The sequence below is a fragment of the Grampus griseus genome, assembly GCF_964374135.1.
Source record: "Grampus griseus genome assembly, chromosome: 11".
NCBI classification, from domain to species: Eukaryota; Metazoa; Chordata; class Mammalia; order Artiodactyla; family Delphinidae; genus Grampus; species Grampus griseus.
In genome coordinates, this window is record NC_139005.1 from 42,812,317 (window position 1) to 42,835,146 (window position 22,830).

General features: G+C 56.3%; 2 protein-coding genes and 1 long non-coding RNA gene across 7 annotated transcripts; 2 read left to right on the plus strand and 1 right to left on the minus strand.

The window, feature by feature from the left end:
* Positions 1-252: 252 nt before the first annotated feature.
* Positions 253-7,252, minus strand: MAP3K12 (mitogen-activated protein kinase kinase kinase 12; the record flags this gene model as incomplete). 2 transcript variants are annotated; one of them, XM_082666010.1, is made up of 14 exons in its annotated part: positions 254-1,330; positions 1,731-2,004; positions 2,096-2,166; positions 2,364-2,988; positions 3,184-3,321; positions 3,445-3,561; positions 3,685-3,794; positions 4,042-4,150; positions 4,888-5,046; positions 5,212-5,370; positions 5,651-5,842; positions 6,008-6,191; positions 6,793-7,001; positions 7,101-7,237. In XM_082666010.1, 14 exons carry the CDS (start codon positions 7,235-7,237, stop codon positions 1,232-1,234), a joined length of 2,583 nt encoding a protein of 860 aa, XP_082522136.1. In that variant the 3' UTR covers positions 254-1,231. The 2 variants fall into 2 exon arrangements, with proteins under 2 accessions (XP_082522137.1, XP_082522136.1); XM_082666011.1 differs by having other exon boundaries at positions 253-1,330; positions 6,793-7,252.
* LOC309829808 lies at positions 5,287-6,490 on the plus strand. The gene is made up of 3 exons (XR_014297430.1): positions 5,287-5,354; positions 6,090-6,189; positions 6,430-6,490. It is a non-coding gene; the product is annotated as an uncharacterized lncRNA (long non-coding RNA).
* A 10,224-nt stretch (positions 7,253-17,476) lies between the features above and the next one.
* TARBP2 (TARBP2 subunit of RISC loading complex) lies at positions 17,477-22,576 on the plus strand. 4 transcript variants are annotated; one of them, XM_082666036.1, is made up of 9 exons: positions 17,477-17,668; positions 18,216-18,385; positions 19,202-19,304; positions 19,905-20,000; positions 20,559-20,631; positions 20,850-20,967; positions 21,255-21,382; positions 21,814-22,015; positions 22,172-22,576. In XM_082666036.1, exons 1-9 carry the CDS (start codon positions 17,616-17,618, stop codon positions 22,327-22,329), a joined length of 1,101 nt encoding a protein of 366 aa, XP_082522162.1. In that variant the 5' UTR covers positions 17,477-17,615; the 3' UTR covers positions 22,330-22,576. The 4 variants fall into 4 exon arrangements, with proteins under 4 accessions (XP_082522162.1, XP_082522164.1, XP_082522163.1 ...); XM_082666038.1 differs by having other exon boundaries at positions 17,480-17,668; positions 18,221-18,385; XM_082666037.1 differs by lacking the exon at positions 17,477-17,668 and adding an exon at positions 17,806-17,916.
* The last annotated feature ends 254 nt before the right edge of the window (positions 22,577-22,830 follow it).

Below are 22,830 nucleotides of genomic sequence, written 5' to 3' on the forward strand. Positions count from 1 at the left end.
TTATCCGTCAAAGGACACGGACCCTGCTTGGGTTTTTAATGTAAGCCTTTATTCCGTTGAAGATGTTTTCTTCTGTTTTACCACTCCCATCTTTTTCTGTAGCCCTTGAGCCTGCATTGCAGAGTGACCTTAATAGATATAGCAAGCTGGCTGTGCCCTTGGTCCAAAAGATGGGGGGTTATATTTTCCTAAGATTTGTCTGCAAAGTGTAAGCAAGCACTTCAACTGGGTGGGTGGGGAGGGATGCACATGCATACACATGGAAGCAGCTGAACGTGTGTCTCACTGGGGTTCAGGTTGCTGGGAATGCCTATACTCTTGTCCAGACTTAAAACGGTAGTCTCCTGTTTTTAAAAAGAATGGGTGTTTTATGGGTCCTACTAGAATCCTTTATAAAGACAGACCTGTTCCTATTTATGTAGATTTTTACAAGGTTGGGGCTGTAAGTGATGTTCAGTTTGTTAGTGAGAAAAGCATAAAAAGGAGGAAGTCACTCAGAGTCCTCAGATAACATCTGGAGCCCAAGGCTCCTACTTAGCTATGCAGGCTACCCCATTCAGTCACCAAGAAAACCCTCAACAGCTTGCCTGCATGGAGTGGTTATATTTCAAGGTTTTTTCACAGGGGTTACAATGTGACAGTCCCCACCCCAATCAGGCACCAAGATAAAAGCAGGGACTTAAAACAACACCCCAGTTCTTCAGCCTGAGCCATCACATGCTTTCACAATCTCCTGGCCTCCCCCTAGTCCCTAAGCCAGCGCTTGGGCAGAGAGATGGAGGGACAAAGAAATTACATTGCCACCTGAGAAACCTCAGAGGGGAGGACCCAGCCTTAGCCTCCCTCCTCCCAAGTGCAAAATGTGTAAACAGAGTAAACGGAAAACAAAAAAGTGCAGTCTAAATGGCTCCCTTTCCTGCTCCTCATAGTTTGGGCAGAAAGAAGAGAGAGGAAACTAGGCAAGTTTGGCTTTTCTGTCGCCTCACCACTTGCTGAACGTATTGGAGTGAAGCAGGAAGGGGCCAGTTTGCCCTTACCCATATCTCTAGGGCAGTACTTGTCTTTCATTTCCACAGCTGCCAGTGTCCCTAGAGTTTATCAGGTGACTTGGTCAGGGGTCAGTCTCCCTTGAGCCAGACTTAGGCTGGGATAGCCCTGTCTTTGTTGATTATGTGGCGCATATATATTACTTATATAAATATTTCTCTATGTACAAGGATAAGAGTGGCTTTCATGGAGGGAGGGAGGCTGGGGGCCGCAAGGCTTCACCACTGTTGGCATTTTCCAGTTCAGTGCTGTCACAGTCTGAGTCCTCAGAGTTGGGAGGGCCCTGTGAAGAAGAGCAGAAAGGCAGTGATGTGCGGCTCAGCATCTCTTGGCAAATAGATTCCTTCAGGATCCTTCACTGTGGTCTTTGTAGTTGCAGGTTTAGAGGTTTTACTGTCTCCCGATTTCAGTTGCTCAGGCCATTCTCCAAGGCACCAGACTTCTAGTTTCAGGATTCCTCCCTGGCTGCAATTTATAGGTACTGTGCACGCAACCTCGCTAGGTACTCTAGATCTCCCAAATTCTACCACGTGGATATTTGCTCTTTAGTACGGGAGGAAACAGCTTCAGATAGAGTGACACAGGGGCGAAGTACCTATCTTTCTGGCCTCTGCATCTGTCTCCCCAGCAGCTCTCAAATGACTGGACATCTGCTCCCTGTCCAGTACCTGGTTGCGACTCACCTGCTCCCCTCTGAGTAGGTTGTGGTGTGGGATGGGCAAGGAGCTGGGTTCCCGGCCAGTAACCACCTCTGAGGAAGGTGGGTCCAGTGGGATTTCTGAGCCCTGGGAGCACATGTCATCAGACCGCTCATCTGGCCGCTCATCAGTGTTCGTACTGCCAACTTCAGGTGTGCCACTGGGGGAAGGCTCACTAGCTGTGCCCTCCTCCCCATCTGACGGATTCTCTGAGCTGAAGGTAGATAGCGACTGGCGCATGTTCAGGCCCTGAGACCACCTGTATGTTGGGGAGACCAGGATTATAGCTTGACTACACCTTGCAGTTCAGAAAGCAAAGAATGCCATGATCTCCTGATTGCATCACTCACCTCTGGCTTGAGGTCAGCTCTACTTCACTGTCCACCTCTCCTTCCTCTTCCTCTGATGAGATTCCACGTTTCTGCAGGAGAGATGAGCAGACTGTGGTCAAAGGGGGACGAGGTCATCAAGGACCCAGGATAAGGAAACATGGTTTTAAAGGGTTAAGTTGGGAATGGCTTAAGATCAAGAACCTAACGTGGGAGGTAAATTAAGGACTTGCACCGCACCCCATGAAGAAGGAAAGGGGAAGAGCTCAGGAACCATTCCATACTTTACCTGACTTCGGGTGACAGCGGCCCTGTACAGCAGTGCAGCTGGGGTCAAGTGCTGGGACCCAGCCCGGCTTCCTCCCCGTCCCGCCGTCCCTTCCCTTCCAGTTCCCAGCAGCCCTACACCGTCACCAGGCCCTACTGGTGGAGGTGGCTCCCCTTTGGCTCCCCCTGGTGAATCCGGGCTGGTGGAGCCGGGTGCCGAGCCCTCACTTGGCGGGGTGTCACCCCGGGCTGGAGGTGGTGAGCCAGGGTCCCCAGCTCCCCCTGTAGCCCCCCGGCCCCGGGCTCCCAATGCCGCTGACAGCAGGTCGGGGGACGATGAAGACATCTTTCGGAGCAGGAGGTCATGGTGGAGCCCACGGAGGGCTGGAGGGCAGGCTTCCCAGGCTGAGGGTCCCCCTCCTAGCCCCACTGGGCTTCCTGGTCCCCCAGGTTCATGGGGTGGAACAACTGCACGAAGCCCGGGCAGGTCCCCGCAGCTGCCCTTGGCGCTGGCCTTGCGGTGACGGGTCTTGCCACGGCGACTCCGTCCTGGTGAGGGGGGGCCCTTAGCACACCCAGGAAGCCCCACCCCACTCAGGGCTGCATCTAGCTTGGGTAGCAAAGACTCAGTCTTGAGGATATCTGGCCTGGTGGGAGAGGGAAAGTGCAAGTTGGAGATTAACAAATTTATCACATGAAAGCACTCCCTAATCTCAGGCAGTACAAGGCACCTCTCTCCCATCTCAGTATCCGTCTTCCTGGCATCCTTGAGCCCTACTCCTGCCTCTCCAGCATCCCCCTTGCCATTCACAAGCGATGGCACTTGTAAACTCTGGTGCTACCTTTTGCTGTGGGGTGACAGCTTCTGTGGGACATTCCTCTTCTTGATGAGCTTCTCCATTGTGTTCCCGTGCAGGAGGCCTCGGGAAGGGTGTGACTTCAGCAGACCTGGGCACCTCCGCTCTAAAGCTTGCTCCCTCCTAAAGACAAAACACGTTAGCTGGGCGTGGGACCAGGAATGGGGGCCGAGGCTCAGTAGGATCTCCAAGTCAGGCACAGCTCCAGGAAGATGGGATTTGGTGTATGAGGGTGTGTGTGATTACCTGAGTAGCTCCCGTTCCTTCAGCTCCAGCTGCAACATGAGGGCATTAAGTTCCATGTACAGGTTGTTGGCTCTCTCCAGCTTCCGCTCATAGTGTTCCCTGATGTCCAAGGCGTGTCTGAAATGGGGAGAAGGGTCCCCGAGGTGAGCTGGCTTCACCTGGTGCCATAGTTTATCCCAGTCTCTGGGAACTGGTCTGCAGGCCCTGCTATTGGTGAAATCACCTTCCCAAAACACACACCTGAGCTCCTCCCGTCTCCGCATCACCAGCTCTTCTTCTAGGCGGTGCAGACAGGTCCCTTCTGACTTAATTTTTTCAAAATGCAGCTTTACCTCTTCACGCCACTCTGCCTGGGGGTGGAGAGAAAATTAGGGGTGAGACCTGTAGAAAGCCTTCGCAGGTGCCTGCACTGCTGCACACTGTGTGTGTTGGAGCAGACAGGAGTGGGGCACAGGATCAACCAAGACCAGGTCTCAGTCCTTCAAGAGCTAATCTGTCCATCCCCAGCCACCCTTCTTCCCAGCCTCCCCTCAAAGGACACCATTACCCCTGCAAAGAGAGGGAGCTAAGGTATTCGTTTTCCTCCCCACAGCACACCTGGGACTTAAAGTAAGTCTCCTGGGGTGTGGAGAGTACATCGGCTGAGGCGATGTCCAGATGCAGCAGGATCTGTCGGAATGATGGACGATTTCGTGGTTTGCTGTTCCTGGAGGAAATGGAGTCATGGGAGAGAAAGGAATTGCAGGGAGGTCCAGAAAGGAACTAGAGCATCCTTTCCCAAAGGGTGTCCTGGAGAATCCAACTCTACAATGATTCTGTGACAAAACTCCCTGGTCAACTATCTAGGAAATGTTACAGGCCATCTGTTAGCATATCAAAGTCCTGCAGTAAGGAAACCTATTTAATCCCATTTTCCAACTTGTTTGCCGAAACAAACCTTTTTGAGTAACTCCATTAAAAGAAACACATTTGGGGAAATGCTTAGCCAAAGATTAGAAATCTCCCACCTTCCTCCACGGTCTAGGTTCCAAACAAGGGTCCAGGGCCTCCCGCGTTCTATGACAGTCGATACTTGAGGCTCAACCAGCCATGCTCAGCGGCTGTGCTGGTCCTTCACAGGCGCTTCATAGACACCCTCTATATCAGATACTGTTGTCCCCATTTTGCAGATAAGGAAACAGGTTCAGAGGGAACACTGCTTGCCCAAGGTCACACACAGTTTGTGCGCCCCTGCAGACTATTGGTCAGCCCAATTTCTCTCCGTTCTTTATCCTAGTCCCCTTGATACACACTCTGAGTCCTGGGGTCTTTCTTGGAGAGCCATATTTGGGAGCTCTGTCCTCCTTTCCCTGTTCAGGATTCTGGGCCTGGATGCCCGGGTCCTGGGTGCTGGCTAACCGTCAGCCACCTCCCTTGCTTCCAGCTTGGCCAGGTGGTCCTTACCAGCACTGACGAAGCAGGATTTTGAAGCCGTCTGGGCAGCTGGAGGGCACAGGCAGATGGAGACTGTTGCTTCCCACACCCCAGATGATGGCTGAGGAATCTACATCTTTGTAGGGGATCTCACCAGTCAGCAGTTCCCACAGCACCACACCAAAGGACCTAGGGATAAGAGGGGACGTCACTTGGGGGGGTCTTCCTCCAGAGGCCCTGCAGGTTACTGCAGGCTTGTCTCACTTCTCACTTGTACTCAGGCCCTGGAAGAACCCCCAACCCTGCCAGCTCTCATGCTGGCCGCCTGCTATTAGTCCTCAGCCTGGCCCTCACCAGATGTCGACCTTCTCAGACACGGGCTCGTTGCGGATCACTTCAGGGGCCATCCAGGCTACTGTCCCTGCAAAGGACATCTTGGTGCTCTTGTCACTCAGCTCCTTGGAAGTGCCAAAATCGGAGATCTTCACCACATCGTCGTACGTGATGAGCATGCTGGTAAAGAGTGTAGTCAGCTGGGGCCCGGGCCCCTCCACGCACCTTGTCTAGCTGCAGCAACTCTACCTTTCTGTTTGAAGTCATCTGGGACACCCAGAAACGGGGGGCTTACCACAGCCCTCTTGAGATAGGGCTATCACTTGGGAGGGGTTTCTGAGATGGCCACATGGACTTTAGGACAGGGTCTGAAAGCAGGGAGATGGCCACACTGACCTGGGTGGGGACACCTACAGGAGACCGTGCACAGTAGCTTCTCCCTGCTCGCTTGCTTACTCACTTGGGGGACTTGAGGTCTCGGTGGATAATCTTGTGCAGGTGCAGGTAGTTCATGCCGCCGGCAATGCCCATGGACCAGTCAACCAGCAAGGAGGGGGTGACAGGGCGGCCAGCCCGCAGCACCTCATACAGCTGGCCCTGAGCGCAGAACTCCATAAGGATGCAGTAGCAGGGAGCCTGGGTACACACGCCCCTGGGAGCCAAACACAGTGGCATGAAGGGCTCAGCCAGCCCAGCATCCACTTGGTTCACACCTGGCACCCCCATTCCCACCCACGCCATTCTGGCACCCGCTGCAGGAAGGGTGCGGTAGATCCCTGCCCTCAAAAGAGAACCCCGGCCCCGCCCCAGACCTTACTTGAAGGTGATGATGTTAGGGTGCTTCAGCTTTCGCAGGTGCTTGATGTCAGTCTCCTTCAGGTCCCGTACCTTCTTCACAGCCACCTCCTCCCCATGGAAGCGCCCCAGGAAGACGGCGCCCTGGGCCCCTGAGCCCACCCACTGCAGGTCCAGGATTTCCTCAAAGGGGACCTCCCAAAGGTCTGTGGACAGGAGGCACAGTGCCACAGGCTCAGAGAGCCACACCTGGGGCCTTGGGGTGGTCAGGCTCAGGGAAAAGCATTGGGTTGGCTGAGATGACTCAAGGAGGGTGAGGCAGAAAAGTAGCTAAAATGGGCTGAGAAGATGAGGGGACAGGAAGGAAATGAAGGGGTGGTCTAAAAAGAAACTGGGGGGACTTCCCTGGTGTCATGGTGGTTAAGAATCTGCCTGCCAATGCAGGGGACACAGTTCGAGCCCTGGTTCGGGAAGATCCTACATGCTGCGGAGCAACTAAGCCCGTGCACCACAACTACTGAAGCCCACGTGCCTAGAGCCCGTGCTCCGCAACGAGAAGCCACCGCAACGAGAAGCCCGCTCGCCGCAACTAGAGAAAGCCCGCGCACAGCAACAAAGACCCAACGCAGCCCAAAATAAATTAATAAATTAAAAAAAAAAAAAACTGGGGAGTCAGTGGCTGATGGACAAATAAGGGGCTGGGCTCTGGGGAGAGAAAAGGATCATCAGGCAACTTAGGTGGGGCTGTCCAAACGGATGTCAGGCTCAGGGAGATGGGGAGAGGGTCTCCTCGAGGACACGGCCTACCTTCCTGCTGCTGCTTGTGCTCCGTGGAATAGGCCTTCCCAATCATGGTCCAAACAGGGCGCAGGCAGCCGAAGAGGCCTTCCAGGAAGCCGCTGCCGCTCTGGCACTGTAGTCGCACCTCATCTGCTCGAACTCTGGACGCCCGACTCTCAGGGGACCCAGTGGCTCCCCCTGGGCCCCCAGCATCCTGCTCGTGCAGCTGCAGGACACTGTTGGCAAAAGGCTCAGGGGGCGGCTCTCCACCTGGGGAGGGGCTGGGCCCGCCCCCGCCCTGCCCCCCGAGCGGCACTACATCTCGGAGTACACACTGGGTAGGCGTCAGGTCCTTCTCGGGGGTGCAGTCGGAAGTGTCTGGGTCCAGCTTGCGCATGGACGCCTCGCTTAGGGTGGACACGAAACCCCCAAAGGAAGGGGAGGGTGTGCGGGTCTCATGGAGGCAGGCCATGGCCTCTGGGCCCCGGTGTAGTGGTGAGCGGTGGGCCCTGTGGGAAAAAGGAGGACGGGCCGTCAAAGCCGCAGGTGCCCCAGCTCAGGAGGCTCGCCCTAGAGGCAGAGGTGTGGGGTGGGGAGCTGGGCTCACAAGAGCCTCCTGGAAGTAACACTTGAACCTCACCCTCAGGTACCTATCCCCCTCCAAGCTTCCCCTGGGATCCATCTTGGGAAACATAAGCTTCCTCTCAAGCATCTATGAGTGACACAAGTCTTCCTTAGGTATACAGGCAACATACCTAAGTACCATTCTCAGGTAGATACAGGTAACAGCCCTGCTCAGGTACATACTGGTAAGGTACGTCCCAAACCCAAGTAAGGTAATAGACTAGCTCCCTTCTCCCTGAAAGATTACTGTAATTTACCTCTGGAGCACATATTTCTTTCACTTGAGGCTCACATGCACACACGTGTCACATAAGGGTCCTTCGGATATACACATTTTGAGGCTCAACCTTAGGCACACAACAGTAACACTCTCACGCCTCCCTCACATTGAAGCACACACAGGTGACACTGCTAGGACTCGGCGCCGCTCAGGCACTCTCACAGGACATTCCGGGGCCTCACACTCATGTACTTGAGACATGACTGCTGAGAGTCTTATCCTAAGGCATATTCAGGGCTCACATCTGAGTCTCCCTCTCGGGTGCGCACACGTACACACCTGGGCCTCTCCGAGGTAAGTGACGGCTGTAACCAATGAGCTCCATTATCTGCCCAGCACAGACGAGGGAAAAAGGCAGAACCGTCCAAGGAGGATGCAGAAACTGTCAGGACAAGCTGTAGCCTAGTGCTTCACCCCCCTTAGCCCTCACATCAGTCCCACTGCTCCCCCAGGGTTCAGTTAGAGAAGGCCCTGTCTCCTTTCCTCTTTCTCCATCGCCCTCTCCCGCACTCCCCAAACCAAGATCCAGCTTTCCAAACAATAGAGATTTGTCCCAGTTCATAGCTGGGTGCTATCTATAAAGCAGCTATTACAAAATCTGAATCCTAGCTTTGCCTCTGTCGCTTACTGTCTGCGTGACCTCAGGCAAGCTGTAGTTGAGCCTCCATTTCTCCAACTGTACAAAGGGATGAACTAGCTATCACTCAGGCACAGCGAATTCTTCAACCTATACCAATCTTGTCCCAAGCCTGACACCAGAAGTCATCTGGTCTCCCATTTCCCTCCACATCTAGTCAGTTACCAGATCATCCTGAGGTGTAGGGATTCTTGAGGCCAGCAGTCCTCTCTAACTATTCAGCATAGTAGGGTCCCTCCTTAACCACCTGCATCGGAGCCTCTGAATCACGACTGGAGAGGGGTGGCAGGAATCTACAATAAAAAGGGCTCACTGGGTGGGGATGCACCTCTGATGGTCTCAGCTCTTGTAACTCTTGATTTCCAGGCCTCTCAAAGACCTTTTCAGTGGGCAGGTGTGGGGTTTGCCTGGGTGAGTGTTTAACAAGCACCCCAGTTGATTCTTATTATGCCTGGCACATTCGAAAAGCCCTGACCCAGTGCCTTTCTAGTCTCTCTTCTCTAGTTCCATGTTACTGCCTTAATTCAGGCCTCATTAGCTGTGTCACCTGGCCCAGGACAACTGCCCCTTAAATGGTCTCCAAGTTCTTCTAAGGCTCCCCCCACCCCATTCTCCACCTAGCCTTTAGAAGGATCTTTCTAAAGCACAAATTGGCCAGCACCCCTCTTCTTCAACCCCTCTAGTAGCCCCCACTTGGTCCTGCAGCCTCACCTCCATGCTCTTGGCCCCTCCCCAGCCTCGTCTCCCACTGCTGTTGGTACCCAGGCCATAATGGACAGAGCCTGTTACCAAGCTACATCAGGCGTTTGGGCCAGGGCACCTAATGAGAATGCTAACACTTATGGAAAGCTTACCATGTATGTTAGCCTCTGTTATAGGTGCATTAGCTTATTAAATCCTAAAAACTCTAAGTTAGGCATCCTTACACCCATTTGACAGAGGTAGCAGAGGTCTTAAATAACCTGCCCAAGGTGCTGTTAGCTAGGAAGAGGTTCAAGCTCTGTGCTCAGCCTGGAAGGCGCTTCTCAAGCCCCGTCTGTTGTTTTCCAAGTCTCACTTCATCCTGGAAGTCTTCTTCCCTGTCCCCGCTGCTCTGAGTTACTGTCCCTTCTGGGCTGGCACAGCCCCCTGTGCTTCCTCCATCATGGCTCCCATTATCCTGGAGACAAAGTGCGGTCGAGGGGGCGTCCGGCTCCTCCGAGAGCCTGTACTCCTGAGAGTGACGATGTCGCACGGGATCCCAAGGCTTCGAACAGCACGCGGGGAGCAGGAAGGTGTCCAGTAAGTCCACTGCCCTACACACCCCAGAGGATCGTCCTATGGGCCAGACGTACACTACGCGTGCATTAGCTCCCTCACTCCTCAGAACCACCCAGGGAAGGAGGTATTATCATTGGTCCCTTTATATTCTTGAGAAAACTGAGGCTCAGAAAGCTGAAATCCCAGCCTCCGAATCCCCAACATATCCCGCGAGATAACGGCGGCTTCAAGAGGTGAGATGCACGTAGTAAGGCAAATGACAGGCCAAGCAACGTGCCAATTCGCCGGAGAACGTCCGCGGGAGGACCCGAGGGCTTTCGCCTGCGCCCCTCACGCTGGGTGTCCCTTCCGGACCACTGAGAACGAAGGCCGGGGCTCCCAGCGCTCCGCCCGGGTGGGCCTGCAGGGAGGGCTAGCGGGACTGGGGCGCTCCGGCTGCTAGAAGCCAGAGTGAGGGCCGTTCGAAGCGGAGAGGAAGGGGTTACGGCCCCAGCGCCCCCTCCCGCTTCCCGACCTCCTTCCTGGCCGTCACGTGGCTTGGGGCTGGGGGCGGGGGCCCGGCGGCAGGAGGAGGGGGTCCGGGCGGGGAAGGGGAGGGGACGCAGCGGGTTGGGGGAAGCGCTGGGCGCTGCGGCGTAACCATGACGACTGGGCCCGAGGCGGCGCGTGAAGTCACCGGGACAAGATTAGCCCGGAGTCACGTGAGCGGCGATCGCGGGGGTGGGGCCCCGCCCCTGACCCGGGCTGGCCCACGTGCTGGTTGCGGGCTGTCAGGCGGGGACCTCGGACCCCACCGGCTGACCGCCTCTGCGTCCCCTCCTCCCCATGCCGACCCCCGTCCCCGCGTGCATTGGAGGGAGAGCCGGTGGTGGTGAAGAGAGGGGACTTGGGTTGACTTTGGGGGTGCGGTGCCACAGAGAAAGCAGGAAATGGTGAGACAGGGAGACTGGACACGCGAAAGGGCGACAGGCACGGCCAGAGAAGGAGGGCCTACCTAGTTGAGAGAAAGACCGAACAGCGTAAAGCACAGGGAGAGACACTCCTAAGAAGGATGGACCGAAAAACTGATTTTGAAAAGCAGAGGACACTGAGTAAAAGGAGCTGAAAGGGGATTGAAAAACAGATCATCTGTGCCCTCCCCGATTCATTTCCTATTTAGAAGCTGAGCTCTGAGTAGGCACAACACCTGGCTTTTTAAAGGAATTTTTCAGCCTTCACCTGGTGTTTGGCAACCTGGAGCCTTAGGCATAGAGAGGGTGACACGCTCTGAGACACTTGCAGCCAAGCCTCCCTCCAGTTCCCCTGGCCTCCCCAGGGGCCCCTCCAGTATCCAGGGCCAGCAGCTGGGGAGAGGGAGAGAAGCCATTTCACCTGTTTGTCATTTCGGGCAGTGGAAGTAGCTGAAGAAATAGGAGATGGGACCTAAGGAAAGAGAGGGAACCCAGCCACGCTCAGTCCACCCCTCCCTGTTCTCAGGCTAATGACAGCTCTTCCAGATTGACCTGAAGGAGTGTGTGTGTGTATTGGGGGTGGGCGGGTGGGGGTGGAGCTGAGGCCCCAGGAGATTATAGTAAACTGGAGATTCCTCTCTCCCAACACACACTCTCTCTCTGTGTCCTTTATCTCTGACCTGCCAGCTGTGTCCCACTGCCCCCCACCTGGGCCTTGGCACCAGGCCTTTGCGGCGGGGGGAGGGGATATCATGGCTAGGAACCCCTGCCCCAGACATTTGGTCACCCTGGGGGAGGGATGTCTCCCTGGCCATCAATTATGCAGAGCATGGGGGCAGGGCAGGGATGTGACAGGAGGGGCTGGATATCTCTGTCAGTCATTCTGTCAACCATATTTACCAAAAGGTCACTGTGCAGAACTCGGCTCCAGATTGGGTGAGGGGAGAGAGCGGTCCCCAAACTATGCATCTTCCAGGGGAAGCCGCTCTTTGGACACCCCAGGAAGCCCCAATTCAGTTTCAGCTACCAGGTTCTCTGTTTGCTGGTGGTTCCCTCCAGGTGGCTGTAGGGGTGGAGTGTGGGCAGGGAGTACCCCACATCCCTTTCATTCCTCCTCCCAGGTTCTCCTGCCTGAGATGCTGGAGGCCTGTGGCAAAGCAACCCATTACATCGTTTCTCACTCCTGTTCTAACAGCAGAATCTCAATGCCAAGCTGCTTGTCTGGCTGTCTTGGGGGCTCAGTTGAGAGGCCAGGCCATCTGTCTAAGTCTTGGGCTCTCACACTGAGCACTCGCCACTGTCTTGGACCCTATTTTGCACTCAGGAAAGGAAGATTCCCCTTCTCTCCTGACTGGGGGTGGAGGGGATGTCTTCACACAGAAAGGAGACCAAAGACTTGGGAATGGTAGTTCCACCAATCCAGGCTTTGAGATCCTGAGAGAGTAAAGGACTCTAACCCCTCCTGGCCAAGGCTCCCGGCCAATGGCTGCAGCTTGTTTTTGTTTTGCTTTTTACAGGATCCATGGTCCTGGCCCCAGGGTTGTTCTCAGATGGAAAGAACTACAGCTTTTCTGTTACGCCCTCATAAGGGGGGAATGCCTTCCCCTGAGAGCCTGGGCAAAACTGGAGATCACCCCTAACTCCAGGCCCCCAGCCTCACACAGGTCCAGCCCTGAGAACCCTAGCCGCCACCGCCTCTTCCTCCAGTAGTGTGGGCAGTGAAGGGGCTGGGAGAGAGGGGCGCAGTACTGTTTAGGAAAAAAGAACCAGCTTTGGATTTGGAGAGATCAGAACTAAAACCTCATATTGCCGTGAATTAGTTCAAGGAACGTAATCCCTCCGAGACTCCCAACCCTACCTTATGGGATGGTGAGGGTTAAGTAAGATGATGTGGGGAATGCCACGAGCACAGTGCCGGGGCTCCGGCTTTGTCTTTCTGGTTGGCTGGACACCAGGTCTTTCTCTGTGGATTCTGGAGGACATCTCTTCTGTCTGACCAGAAGGGAGACCAGAACCTTCTACTTCCCCAGGACAAATCTTGATTTCATGTCCCAGGGGAACCAGGTCACAATGGCAGCGGTGTGCTAGAGGCCCCTGTCCTTCCTTCGCAAATCCTTATATCCCACCTCCTCCAGACTGAGGGGGAAGGCCTAATTCCCTGTACCCCGTCCTCACCCCCTGGCCATCGTGGCCCAGGATCACCCCGCAGCCCTACCCGTTAAGGTTTGAGGGGAAGGCGAGGGTAGGAGCAAGGTATGATGGGTCACAGGGGTCCCTGATACTTAGGACCTCAGGTGCACCTGGAAGAAGTTCAGCGTATTTTAACAAATTGTTCCTGAGCCGTATGTGCATTTAAAAAGATCTGGAAGGGGCTTCCCTGGTGGCGCAGTGGTTGAGAGTCCGCCTGCCGATGCAGGGGACACAGGTTCGTGCCCCGGTCCGGGAGGATCCCACATGCCGCGGAGCGGCTAGGCCCGTGAGCCATGGCCGCTAAGCCTGCGCGTCCGGAGCCTGTGCTCCGCAACGGGAGAGGCCACAAGGGTGAGAGCCCCGTGTAACGCCAAAAAAAAAAAAAAAAAAAAAGATCTGGAAGGATAGAAACCAATGTGTAACCATTTCTAAGTAGGTGGAATTGTGGGTATTTTTATTAAGAAATTAAAAAATCTATTTTAAACTGAAAAAGAAGAAATGAAAATTACAGAGTGCCTATATCCATTCCTGTCACCTAGCCTTGGACAGTGAGCTAGGGAGGGAGGGTGGATGGCCTGAGAAGCAGAGAGGCTTTGCTTGAGGTCCTGTCTCTGCTCCTGAGCAGCTGGGCGACCTGGAGTATGAGACTTCTTAACAAACCTCAGTTTCTTCATCTCTAAATGGGGACAGTGGTCACTAGTTCACACAGTGGCAATGCAGGATATTATGTGGGTAATAACATAGGCTCTGGGTCAGATACACCTGGGTTCAAATCCTAAACTCTTTTGCCACATACTGATTTTTTGATTTTGAACAGATTCCTTAACTTCTTTACGTTTCAGTTTCCTCATCCCTAAAATAGAAATGATGATTATTCTACCTCTCAGTATTGTTATAAGCAGTATTGAGATACTCCACATAAAGTTCCTGGCCTGGTACCTGGCACACAGGAAGCTCCCTATAAACATTAGCACATGGAAAGCGCCTAACAAGCAGTAGTAGATTTTTATAAACGTGTGTCCCTCCCCTTCTTTCCGTTGTCTCCGCAAAGCAAGAGGCAGCAGAGATGGTATAGGTGGAAAGGGAGCTGGATAAACACAAGGGATAAAAAGGAGAGTGAAGAAAGAAGGAACCAAAGGAAAAGGGCTCTATCCTGGAGGATCCTTCTTCTCCTGTGGAATAGCGCGCCCCTGCCGCCTCGTCACCCTTCCCCAACACAGCTGCCCCTAGTTCTCCCGGGAGCAAGGGAAGCAGACAGACTAGTGTCTGTAGCCAGCCCATCAGTGAAGCCCCCGTGTCCCCTGCTGGCGTCATCTCCACATTCTCCTTGTTCTGCCTCGACGGGGACTCCTGAAGGGGTTGATTCCCTAATCCCTTCTTTCTCCCAGACCAGCAGGGCTGGGTGGGACTGCACGTGATGAGCCATTGGGCGAGTCCAGGCTGGTGGGTGGAAGAATTTAGGGTCCTCTTCCTGGCAGAGCCAGAGCAGCACATCACCTCAGGGGGAAGGACCCACAAACAGCAGTCAGTTTTTAGAGGGGTTTTGCCATCCTTAGCCATAAGGACAACCAGAAAGTCCTGAGCCACTTCCTTAGGTAAACTTCTTGCCTCCCCTGCCCATACTTGGGTTGAATTAGGGGAAGGATATTTAGTGGTTCGTTTTCACATGTGCTGGGGTTACTGTATCACACCATTGGTCTTCCAAGCATTGCCTCAGTCCCCACAGTGAGTGAGTAGATGGGTGGCAGGCTGGAGAGGGCAGAAGTTTTTTCCACCCTTAAGTGTGAGATAGGAGGGAGCAGAGGCCCTAAAGCTCAGAGGAACTTCAGTGCCTGGACGGGAAGACGCAGGGCGTACGCAGGCCCTTTCCTTCCTGAATCCCTCCTACTTGTCTTCCCTAGACATGACCCTCTGGCTGAAAGATCAGAGCTCCCAGAGCCATGGAGTCCATTCTGTGAGTTGGAAGGGAAATTGTGTTGAGGGAGGCACTGACTGTGGCTTGAGATGATTCTCTGTTGGACCTCGTGTGCACCCCTTCCTGGTTGAGGGCTGCTGACCCACTCTCCTCCAAGAGGGAGCAGGTGAAGGAGCTAAAAGGTGGGACTCTTCCCTCAATTCTAAGGGATACCCCACTATTTCCTTCCACTGTCTATAGAGCCTCTGACCCTTTCTCTTCCCTCCCCTTAGCCACGGCCATGGTTATAGGAGTTTTAACTCTGTGGAAAGGATTCCTGCTTATTTCTAAGCCAGGGAGTTTGAGGAGTGTGTAGGGAAAAGGGAGGAGGTTCATGAAAGGCCTGGGCTGGGGAAGTGGGTTAGGGGAGCCAGAGGCGATGGAGAGACTGAGGAGGGAGAAAGCCACGTAAGAACGGGGCAGGGGAGAATGACCATCACCTGGGCATCCAGGAACAGGTGCTCTTGCCTATAATCCTCAGGTGCAGCCTGCTAAGTGTGTGTGTGTAGGGGGAGGGGGGTGAGGGGCACATGAGGCCTTGTCCTTCCTTTCCTGCCCTGAGGGGGCCCAAACTCTTCTTCCTCCTTCCCTCTCCCCCCTCCTGAGGGTGAGTGGGAGGAGAGGAGGATGTTCCCTTGCCCCCTGTCCTTTACGTCCGTCCCCCAATCGTGCCCCCACCCCCACCCCACACACTCCTTTCCAGCTCTGGAGGCCCTTCGCCTCCAAGCTGGCCGCGGCGTTCCTCCGCTCGGTTCCCCTCCTTCCCATCCCCACAGGCGTCGGGTCCAGGTCCCCAGTTCCTCCATCCCCACGGTCTCAGCATCCCCGCGCCACCCTCGCCGCACCCCGCCACATCTACCTCCCGACCCTCCCTCGGCACCCGGACCCCAGGACCCAGACCCACCCCTGCCCCCGACCCTCCACAACTCGGCCCGGCTCTCACCTCGGGGGCTCCGCGGCCGCAGCACAAAAGGCGGCGCTGCTGCAGCTCGGCTCCGGATGCTGCTCCCGCCTCCTCCTCCTTCTCCTCCTCCTTCCCTCCTCCCCCCGCTGCCCTCGACCGGACCAGGGCGCTGTCACAGGCGATGCTCGTACGGTGTCCGGGTGCACGGGTGTCAGCCCCAGCTTTCTCCCCCCACCCCCCGACCCCAAGCCCCGTCCTCACTCGGCTTGAACTCCCGCTCCTTCCAAGGCCCCCGCCCCGGGCCCCCCGGGACGGACACGCCCTGAACGGGGGATGCTGCGCTGGAGCCGCGGCCTCTTAAAGGAGCCTGCTGCTGCCATCAGGCACGTTCCAGGCTCGTCCCTGGTCGTCCGGGCCCCGCACCTCCCTGCTGGCGGGGACCTGGAGCGACCCCACCCCCGGCCTTAAGCCGACTCTGTAGGAGCCCACTATGCTGGTCTTATAAGCTCCCTCCTATACCCTGAGACAGCAGCCCCTCAGGTGGGACCCCCCACCCCCCAGCATCGTTCCCCCTGTCAAAGGATCTTGGCCTGTCTTCTTTCCTCTAATTGTCACAACTCCAGTTCCACACAGCTGGATTCCACTCAGCTCAATGCCCCGTCCCCCTCCAGTGTTCCTGGATGACCCCTTGTTATTATTCCAAGATTCCTCTGGACCTCCACCCCCGCACAGAGAAGCCCATCTCTTCCCTGATCCATTCCCAGAACACTCTTAGAGTCAGACATTTTTCGTGATCTCTTTCTCTCCAAGGTCACAAGATTTTCCCTACATCTTTCAGGCCAGTGGCTGTGAGACCTTGGCGAAGAGGGAATGGAGCTCTGGGACCCAAAACTACGCGTTCTGCTCCGCACACAGATTAGTTGATTAGTCTTAAGAGGCCAGAATCCTCTCTTTAGCTGAGAGACCCAAGACCCACGGCAGAGGGAATGAGACCACTATGTGCCTTAGTCCTACTAATCCTGTTGTCCCACTATAGCCTGATTCTCAGGCACCAGAGGGGGGTCTCCTGGCGTAGGGGAACCAGCTACAGAAAGGTGTAGGGCCATTCTAAAAAGGCTTTGGAAAAGCGGAAACCGACAGGCTGCAGGGCAGAATTAAGGGGAAGGGAGGTGAAGGACAACCTAGGAAAAAGAAGCAGGTTCTGTGAGACGAAAGCCCGAGAGCTAGGGGCTTAGGCCAAAGGCTGAGCGGGAACTGAGACTGAGATGGGCTAGGATTTACAACTGCCCCGCTGCCCTGAGGGGCAGAGGATAGTGCCCTCCCGCGTCCAGGCAGGGCCCACCCTCCCAGAGTGCAGAGTCAGGAACCGACAGCCGCCTTGCACCTGGGCCAATCACAACCTTTTCTCAGAAAGAGGCGGGATCAAGGGGGGGTTGACTCTTCCCTTGTCCCCGCCCCTCTAGGTGAAGTAACCAGTCGCAATCCTCCTAGAGCAAGCGAGCGCAGTCGGGAATAACCAATTACGCCGCGAAACTTTTCGTGCACGTTTGACCCTGCCCCTCCAGCTGCGACAAAGATGGCGCGCAAGCTCCTGGGTTCTGTAGTTTTTAAGGGACCCGAAGGCCCCCAGTCTCGAGTTCGCCCTTACCGCCCCGCCCCTAGACGCTTCCACTCTGCTAGTACGCACGCCCAGAGCCCCAGCCCTGAGGCTAGGAGACGCGGAAGGAAGGAGGCGGGGCGATATTAAAAACAAAAAACAAAAAACAAAAAACCACCCTCAGCTCGGGAAGCGACAGTGGATGAGTCCGCTCCTCCCAGAAGGCGATGCTGCCTGCCCGGGCAAACCACGCGGAGGGTTGTGGGGCGGATAGCTCCCCTCCTGATGGAGACTCTTAGAGTCGGGTGGGCGGGGGACTCCATATCCCAGCATGCTCCGCGGCAGGCCCGACCGGCCGCGACTCGGGGCTTGGCCCCGGCCCTAGCTCGTCGGCGGTGTATTGGGGCGCGTGGAGGCTGCAGTCACGGTGGCGCCCGCGGAGACGGAGGAGGGAATGAGTGAAGAGGAGCAGGGCTCCGGCATTACCACGGGCTGCGGGCTGCCCAGGTGAGCCGCCTAGTACCGATCCCTGCAGGGCGCATAACTTGGCACGGTGCGGAGGGAGTAGCGTCGCGGCCCCAGCATGCACCTGGCCTGAGGGTTGTTCCCGGCAAGCACTGGGGTAGTGGGCCGTGGTTCCCGGCATGCACCCCGGCAGTGGCCACAGCCTCCAGCATTAGCTAGTTCGGGGTTGGCCCGGTTCCCAGACTGCACTGGGGCGTTGGGCTTTATGCCCCCGACATTCAGTGCATTTGGTGGGTACTGGGGACCTGGCCTGCACTGTGTCAGGGGACATGCACTTCCAAACTGCACTGGGGTACAGGATCCCTCGCCTTAACTAAGACAAGGAACAGTGCTTTCCCCGCTTGCCCTGGGGCACTGGACCCTGCTTTCCCAGCCTGCAACTCTACTCCACACTGAACCCAGCCGGTGGCTGCCTAAGGTCCCCTGGACCCTATGTCCCCCGTAGTGTGCCTGGATCTGATATGGCAGTGCTTGGCCAGGTGGGTGCAGAAAGGGGAGGTGTGATGAGGGTTTGTGCCCTTCCCCCCAGTATAGAGCAAATGCTGGCAGCCAACCCGGGCAAGACCCCGATCAGCCTTCTGCAGGAGTATGGGACCAGAATAGGGAAGACGCCCGTGTACGACCTTCTCAAAGCCGAGGGCCAAGCCCACCAGCCTAATTTCACCTTCCGGGTCACCGTTGGCGACACCAGCTGCACTGGTGAGGAAGGCTTGGGCAGCCTGGCTGGGGTGTGCATTCACAGGGCCCCATTGGCTTTATTGCTTGGAATCTATTCACAGTCCTTTTCTCCAAGACCAGTGAGGGCAGGAGAGATTTCAGGGGGAAAATCCCTGACTGGGTTAGGAGCACAGGTCTGTGAGGAGGTGGGTAGGACTCGGGAGAGTTAGAGGAGCAAAGCCGCGCTGCCACAGTGACCCGGCAGATCGTTGTTATCCTGGAGAAAGAAGTAAGAGGAGATAAATCGAAATCTCAGTGCAGCATTTGGGGGAGTGAGTGCCCGCTGTGCTGGACTCTGCTCCAGGTGCTTAATCAAGTTCACACTTACCTTAAACCGTGGTCGGATCCAGCTGATGTAGGTGGTAGTATCCTCATTTTGAATCTGAGGAAACCGAGGCTCAGAGAGATTCAATGACTGGGGCAAGGTCACATGCCTAGTAGGTGGCAGAGCCAGGTTTTGCCTCTAGAGCCTGCACTCTTTCTATTTTTCCAGCCAGCTCTATTGAGAGGAAAGAAAGTGCTTCCCAGAGGAAAGTGAGGCAGAGAAAGAACCTCCAGACAAAGTGTCTGACCTCAGGAGGAGTTCTGCCCGGCATGGCTTGATTTGGGGAACTCATGGAAAGATAAGGGCCCTTCATGACAGCAGTTAGCATTAACACTTCCAGTCTTGGGCAGGGGGAGGTTGATGAGAGGGGGCTTGGTTGACTCCTTCTGGCTGTGAGGAGAGAGGCTGTGGGATGCTGGTTTCTCTTCTGTCCTTCCAGTGACCTCCAGTATTGCCCACACCCCCTCTCTCAGGTCAGGGCCCCAGCAAGAAGGCAGCCAAGCACAAGGCAGCCGAGGTGGCCCTCAAACACCTCAAAGGGGGGAGCATGCTGGAGCCGGCCCTGGAGGACAGCAGGTGAGGGAGGTACAGCCAAGGCATCCTAGAGGCTCTGTCAGGAACCCAGGCCCCTGCACCAGCCCCTCTGCCCCGTAGGCTTGGCCTCGTGACACTGAACCACGCTGACTTGACCTCTTCCTGAGAGCTTCCTCTGGAACCCGAGCAGGATGCTTCCAGGGCTCCTGCTGCTGTGAAGGATTCTGGGGGGCAACGGCCAGCCCCAGTGAGGGGTTATGGCTGTGGTTTGGGGCCCAGGTTGGGGCCTGGGGAGGGGGAGGGGTGGAGGCTGAGGCTGGAGGGAGCTGCTCCCCAACATACTTCCCCTCTCCAGCAAGATGGCATATTCCGTCTTCCATACTCAGGTTGGTGTTTGTTGCTCCCGTGGTTCTTGGGTAGGAAGAGACCCTCCTCCCGCTTTTCTTAGTCTTTTTGATCAAGTGTTTGGCAGCAAAAGATCTCAGGAGGAACTGGTGGTTGAGCTTCCCTGAGTTTTTGTCTCTAGTGGGAAGAGATTTTCTTAGGGGATGGGCAGGTCAGGAGGACCTGGGTCCCACACCCTTTATTCCCCACCCCCACCCCACGTGGGTGTGAATCAAAGGCCCCCTTCCCCTCGGGAAGTTCTTTTTCTCCCCTAGACTCTTCACTGCCTGAGGACGTGCCGGTGTTTACAGCTGCAGCGGCTGCTATTCCTGTTTCATCTGCTGTCCCAACCAGGTATCTTGTGTTTCCTGCCTGCCCTGGGGGGGCGGGAAGGGGTCCTGGCTCCTGGCCCCTAGCCCTTGCACCCAGGCTGGTCAGGCATGAGGAAGTCTGAGTGTAAACAGAGGATGGAATAGTTGGGGACCAGAGTTTGAAGAATTTGCACCAGCTGGTAAGCTCTTGAGATGGGAGGTAATTTATAATTTTTCAGTAGCCACATGGTTGATGTTAAAGGTCTTGCAGGCCCCATTTTCTTCTGAGTTGGCCACATGATGGTCCTGTGTTTGAGTCCCATCAGGTGCTTCTGGGGACTGGACATACACCCCTCTCCACTGTCCTGGCGAGGCGACAGTCAAGTGTTCCGGAAAATCGAAATGGGCCTGGGAGCTGGAGGAGACCTTGCTGGGGTGGGAGGGGCAAGAGAGCCGGCTTGACGTTTGGAGAGACAGCTGCCTGCCTGGTGGGGAGTAGGGAGATGGCAGTGGGGGAAACCAGAACAGGGCTTAGGACTCATGGGCAGCCGCCGAAGGAGCCAGCCCCCTCAGCTTTGGCCCTGGGCCCTTTTTCCTTCAGGAGCCCCCCCATGGAGCTGCAGCCCCCTGTCTCCCCTCAGCAGTCTGAGTGCAACCCCGTTGGTGCTTTGCAGGTGTGTCCCCATCCTCATTTCCCATGCATGCCTGTCTTCCCTTGTACCAGGGGCCATGGGGGTAGCTGATGTGGGGCTGTTACCTTGTTCTGAGGGCTTCTCCCACCCCTCCTTTATTCCTTCTTTAACTCCGAGTCTGAGGCTTCCAGGGTGGGAGGGGGAGAGGATGTGAGGACTCTTTCTCACTGTCTTGTGCACCCTTGTTTCTCCCTTCCAAGGAACTGGTGGTACAGAAAGGCTGGCGGTTGCCTGAGTACACAGTGACCCAGGAGTCTGGACCAGCCCACCGCAAAGAGTTTACCATGACCTGCCGGGTGGAGCGTTTCATTGAGATTGGTAACTGGGCAGAGGGGAGTTCCTGTAGCTACTGTCCATCCCGCAGCACCTCAGCCACAGCCACAGGCAGCTCCCAGCCTCTCTCTGCTTTCCTGGCGGAGACCCCCAGCTTGGCTCCTTCCTCCTAGCTTTCTCCTTGCACCCTGTCCTGCCCTCCTCTTTTGGCCGGCTAGGTTCTCGGACACGTAGCAGGTCCTGAGCTCCTCTTTTCAGTTGACATCCCCTGAGCGGGTGGAAGCACTGCGTCTGTTGGGAACCATGATTCAGCAACCCTCTCCCCCTTGCAGGCAGTGGCACTTCCAAAAAGCTGGCAAAGCGCAATGCAGCGGCCAAAATGCTGCTTCGCGTGCACACGGTGCCTCTGGATGCGCGGGAGGGGAGTGAGGCGGAGCCTGAGGACGATCACTTTTCCCTCGTGAGTGCCTTGTGGGCTGGGCCCCGGGCTCCGTCCCCCACGCGGGGGGCTGGGCACTGGGGGCTCGGGTCTGTGACCTGCAAGTGAGCCTCTCGGGGTCCCAGGGCTGCTTCCGCCCTTTCTCCTACCAGACCCAGGGTTTCTTGGGCCCCCTCTCAGCCTCAGCTATAGGCCTGCATGGTGAGTGCGCTGGGGGAGGGAGCTGGCCCAGGGCAGGGGCCCTGTAGGCTTCTGTTACTGGAATGAGGAAGGCTGCCTGGCCATCCGGTCCACGGTCTAATAGCTAGAGGTGGCCACACAGGGGTTGACTGGGGGAGGCAATGGGAGGAAGCGTCCTTTGGGCTTTTCTCTCCTTGGACATAGGATGTCTGTTAAACGCTTGGGTCTCAGAGTCCCTGGCTGCATCCTCCTTCCTGTCCCCATCTTGTCAGGGTGTGGGCTCCCGTCTAGATGGACTTCGGAACCGGGGCCCAGGCTGCACCTGGGATTCTCTGCGGAATTCGGTGGGAGAGAAGATCCTGTCCCTGCGCAGCTGCTCCGCGGGCTCCCTGGGCGCTCTGGGCTCTGCTTGCTGCAGTGTCCTCAGCGAGCTCTCTGAGGAGCAGGCCTTCCATGTCAGCTACCTGGATATTGGTATGGTTACTGGGGGGCGGGGGGATGGTGGGACTGGACCCGAGCAAGTATGGATGGGAGTAAGGGTTCGGGAGGGCATGGTGATGACATGGACACCCCCTTCCCGGTGCTGCCTTCCTGCCTAGCACTGCCTCCCTCTTCTCTCTTGGTCTGCAGAGGAGTTGAGCCTCAGTGGGCTCTGCCAGTGCCTGGTGGAGCTGTCCACACAGCCGGCCACCGTGTGTCACGGCTCTGCAACTACCAGGGAGGCAGCCCGAGGCGAGGCTGCACGCCGCGCCCTGCAGTACCTCAAGATCATGGCGGGCAGCAAATAAAGCCCCGGCTGGACTCGTGGACATTCGTCCTTTGCTCCCTGCTCTTCCTGCCCCCGGCCCGTGCATCTGCCCAGCTCTGGTACCCCCTGGAGGTGCCACCTCTACCTCTGACACAGACTGCCTGCCTGCAGGCTGAGGAGGGCACAGGGCCAGGAACCAGGGGCCTCAGCTGGCCCGGGTTCTGTCCTCACGTAACTGGTAATGAAGAAGGGGAATGAAATCGGGAGCTCTCCAGTAAGAGCCTCAAATAAACGTGCTGCTTTTTGGATTCTTAAATCCTGCTCTGTTTCCCTGAGTAGTCGGTGGCAGAGGTTAGCACCAGGTCACTTCCCCTGGTGTGCCTCCCCACTTTGCTCCCCACAGGTCCCCATGTTTGCCTTTCCGGTGGCAGGAGGTTGGGTGCACTGACCTCTGGGAACTCCATCGCCTGTTCCTGGAGAGCTTGGTTTGGCAGAGACGGAGGGAGCTGTGGTTCTTGTCTTGGGACTCCCTCCTGGCCCT